At 46.5% G+C, this 3,903-nt stretch overlaps 1 protein-coding gene across 1 annotated transcript in view; it reads right to left on the bottom strand.

The window, feature by feature from the left end:
• LOC125516970 (uncharacterized membrane protein At1g75140-like) overlaps window positions 1-720 on the bottom strand; it is a 3,656-nt gene extending 2,936 nt beyond the window's left edge. Inside the window, exons 1-2 of the mRNA XM_048682221.1 lie at window positions 339-720; window positions 4-249 (exon numbers count right to left, since the gene is read on the bottom strand). Coding sequence (XP_048538178.1) covers window positions 4-249; window positions 339-681 — 589 coding nt within the window. The 5' untranslated portion in view covers window positions 682-720. The remainder of the gene's footprint in view (window positions 1-3; window positions 250-338) is intronic.
• Between the last annotated feature and the right edge of the window lie 3,183 nt (window positions 721-3,903).

Genomic DNA, 3,903 nt, shown 5'->3' with positions numbered 1-3,903 from the left:
CGCCGCCGGCGTCAGCAAAGACGATGCGCTCCTTCACGACGCTGGCACCGTCGTCGACATGGCCGCCGTCAGACAAGTCGGAGCGGCTGCTGCCACGCGCCTCCGCCCTGACGTCCATCACCAGCCGCTCCATCTGGGCGCGCAGCTCCGCCATCCTGCTCAGCTCCGCCGCGCCCCTGGACAGCAGCAGAACCAGGCCCGCGCCCAGCCCGAGGCTCGCCGCCGACACCTCCGGCGCCGCCTTCAACCCTGCTAGAAAATGAACCACGCCACGCCGTTGGCCGTCACCATCAACGCCGATCACAAACTCAGTGAGTTCGCGGTAATCACTCACGTACCCTGCAGGGAACTCCGAGGCGACTCGCGAACCTCTGCTTCTTGCTTGCTCGCCACGACCACCTTAGGCGCGGCCACCTCCTCCTGTACGGCGTCCTCCTCGGCGGCCGCTCCGGCGCCGCTGGAGCAGTAGCGGGGGATGCGCATGCGGCAGCCGAACCCGCCGCTGCCCCTGCCGAAAATGCGCGCCAGCAAGGACCGTGGTGAGCGGCACTCGCGCCGGATCCTGCTGGCGCAGGCAGCATTGGTGAGGTGGGCGCCGACGGTGGCCGGCGAGGAAGTTGGCGAGGCCGAGAGGCGCGGGGGCAGCGGCAGCGTTTCCGCCGTGCTCCTCTCCATTGCCATTTGCGATCGAGACACTGAATGGCGCGGCAATGGCGAGGGGATTCGAGGAATGATGGAGGATTCCATGTTGGGCGCGCATATTTATAAGGAGACGGAAATGGTGGGCAGTGTGGGGTTTAAATGGGCGTTAAACCTTCCATGTCCTTTGACCAACCACGCTTCATTTTCCCTTAATTTAAGAAACGCTGTGCTAGTACAACTTCCTTCCCGTTCCTTTTTTGCATGCATGCGGCGTATTAATGATCCCGATTAACAAAAAGAATAATTGACTTACAAAATCAGTCATTAAATTTTATCTTGATACCTGTAATTTGAGTTTGTGGCCTTGTATAAGGGAATGGAGGGAGTAATGTTTTTTCAAATCTTCCCGATAATTTCCGGCGTTTGATTTTTTTTAATCTACTCTTTGAGTTTGAAGTGTACCACCTCCGTGATGAGTTTGTACAATTCTGATTTGTAAGGGTTGAGAGTTGATACATATACTCAAAATTTAACTTGCTATAAAAAAAATTCAGACAACGCCTTGAAGCAGAATCTTTGCCGAATTGAGGGGTTTCTCATTTTCAATTTCATTCCAACGAAATCAATAAAGACACATTTCGCAAAAACAAAAAGAAATCAATAAAAACACATGGCAAGGCAATGGTTGATTGAAGCGGAATATCATGATAGATTATATCTCGGATTCTATAATCTGCAAATGATAGATGGCTTACAATTAGAACTGTGTGACATTTGGCTAGTCGCCATTTTTGTCGACTAGGCCTTGTTTAAGACTTTGAGGACTATTGTAACTTACCTATGAATAAGTTGCTGGTCAGGTAAATCAAGACTCCATTTGCTAAATTAAAAAAACGGATAGCTCATCAAAAAAGAATTTACACCTGCCATGATACCTTCTAGCGTCTGGATCACACAAAAAAGTGTCATGCTCCTTTGGCTTTGGATGTTGGCTTACCCGAAATGATTATCCAAGGCATGGAGTAACAAGTCAAGGTTGAGGAAATTGTGGCTTCGAGCAATGGCATGGACCTGACTCAGGCGTTTTTACATGTTAGCTTGGTTGGGGAGATTGCCGCTTTTGGTTTCGTATCCAGAGTTTGATAGCGCCTAGTGAACTTCCAGCTTGAAGGCTTCTGAGTCCGACGAGTCGCTTGATGACATTGGCAGGTCACAAGTCCCAACAACCTCTACCTTCCTGGATGAGTTCTTGAGCAACTTCAGTTGCTTTGTACCACATTCCTTGCTCGATGCAGCAGTTTATGTGCAGATTGGAGGGGCCTCTAACCTTGCCGAGAGGGGTAGTCGACGTTTGGATAAGAAAAACAAAAATTCCAATGTCCCGACTTCAAAACATGCTGAATTTAGGCAGGCTGAGGCTTTCGGAAAAGAAAGATCACAAAAGTAATACTCCAAGAAAGCCTTAAGCACTAAATTGCCCGAATAGCTCATCGATGAAGAGTTTTTTTTTCAGTTCTTGTTACCCTGGATTACAAAATCTCGGGAAAAGAAAGATCACAAGAGTAATACTCCAAGAGCCATGTTACTGCCCTGGAGTGATACTATCGGTGAGCCCGACACCAAAAGAAGTTACTTTGAGATGCATGTTTGCTGCACATTGTTATGAATCTCCGGCCACGATCGCGAACTCTAAGCAGGCAACGATACCCACCGCCGGCCGTGGTTCAAAACCCAAAATTTTTATTAATTAATAATTCAATAATTATGAAAGTAGTAAAGGATAAATGGAAATTTGAAAAATAGTAAGGACGCAGTGGATAACGGCGTCCAGCCCGACACAGATGAGAATAACGTCCCAGTATGGACGCTGTTGTTGCCAGCATCCACCATCTGGTTGTGCCTAACCCCGACTCTCTGAACCAAATAGCATGCTGGAGGCTGCCGCCTCCGCCTCGTCCTCGTCGCCAACCTTTAGCTTCCTGCTTCTCCGCCGGCCAGGCCTCCGGTTCATCCATCCCCGTTGCCCACTTTTCCATGGACCGCGCTCGGCCTCTGCCTCGTTGCCCCGACCTCTGGGTCGTCCCCGTCGCCCACACCCTTACAGCTGCCCCCGACCTCATCACGGCCAAAGGGGGTGGGCAGAGGACGTGGCTGCTGCATAATCAATAATTCGGCTGGAGGTGATCATCCATGTCTCTTCACTGCTTGTTCGTGTGTCATCTCAACCATCGGTAGCAGCATGGATCGTCGCAGGGTACAACACGACACTGTAATTTGCCCTGATAAAAGGTACACATTCTGCTAGTCCCCAAATAAACGGTAGATGCTTTCAAATTACTTCTATTAATGATTTACTATTTGTCTCTTATTCTGGTTAATAGACTGGTATTGTCCGTCGAACCAAAATAATATAAATTTCGAAACTTTTATGGAATGACCTAGTACTTAAGCAGTTGAGCATAACTGATTGATATGCTATCTTGCGGTATAGCTTTACTGATTTCACTGACTGCCTAAGCGTAGGTGAAAACATTGGATTGTTTGAGCTTTGATATTTCATTCCAACATCTTACTCATTCCTTTTATGTTGTAACATGGTCTTCAAATGGAAACAAATGGACATTTCAATGATTTGTTATGGATGACTCACAGCCAGCACAAAATACCCAAAACTTGGGAAAATGTGAGTATCCTTTAAATTTGCATGCCTTATGTTAAACTAAGTGGTTAACTAAAGACTAATTGTTCTGTGTATTTATGCAGCCTAACATTTTCTTGAATGTATGGTGTCATCGTGTTGGCATCCCATTTGATCCTCTATGTAGCTCAGCTTTAGAGAACCTTGTTTTTTATCAGATTGCTAAGATGAGGAAAATTCAATGTCTACAAATATTTGATATTGGCCTTGGGAGAGCATTGGCGGCCCAAGACAGATAGTTTTCACCTATGTGTACTAGAATTTGAAAATTCACCAACAGATGTTTGATGCAATGACGAATGCATTGCACTTTCATACCTTTGTGATTCCCCTTCAATTATTGTTGTGTTGCTTCCACTGCTGACTTTGCTCAACATGTCTGAATTTTGCATGAAATTAACATATAACTCTATTACTTGTCATGTAGTCCGGGACTTGGTCTTCTAAAAAATCATTGTCCATCCTCTTTCCTCATATACTGGAATTAATTGAAAATAATATGGTCCAAGAGCTCAAATATCAAAGCGAGCTTGGATATTCAGGTTGTTTTGAGGACTGTCATT

Source organism: Triticum urartu, chromosome 6, assembly GCF_003073215.2.
Source record: "Triticum urartu cultivar G1812 chromosome 6, Tu2.1, whole genome shotgun sequence".
Lineage (NCBI taxonomy): Eukaryota > Viridiplantae > Streptophyta > Magnoliopsida > Poales > Poaceae > Triticum > Triticum urartu.
This window is presented reverse-complemented; position numbering and strand designations above follow the sequence as displayed.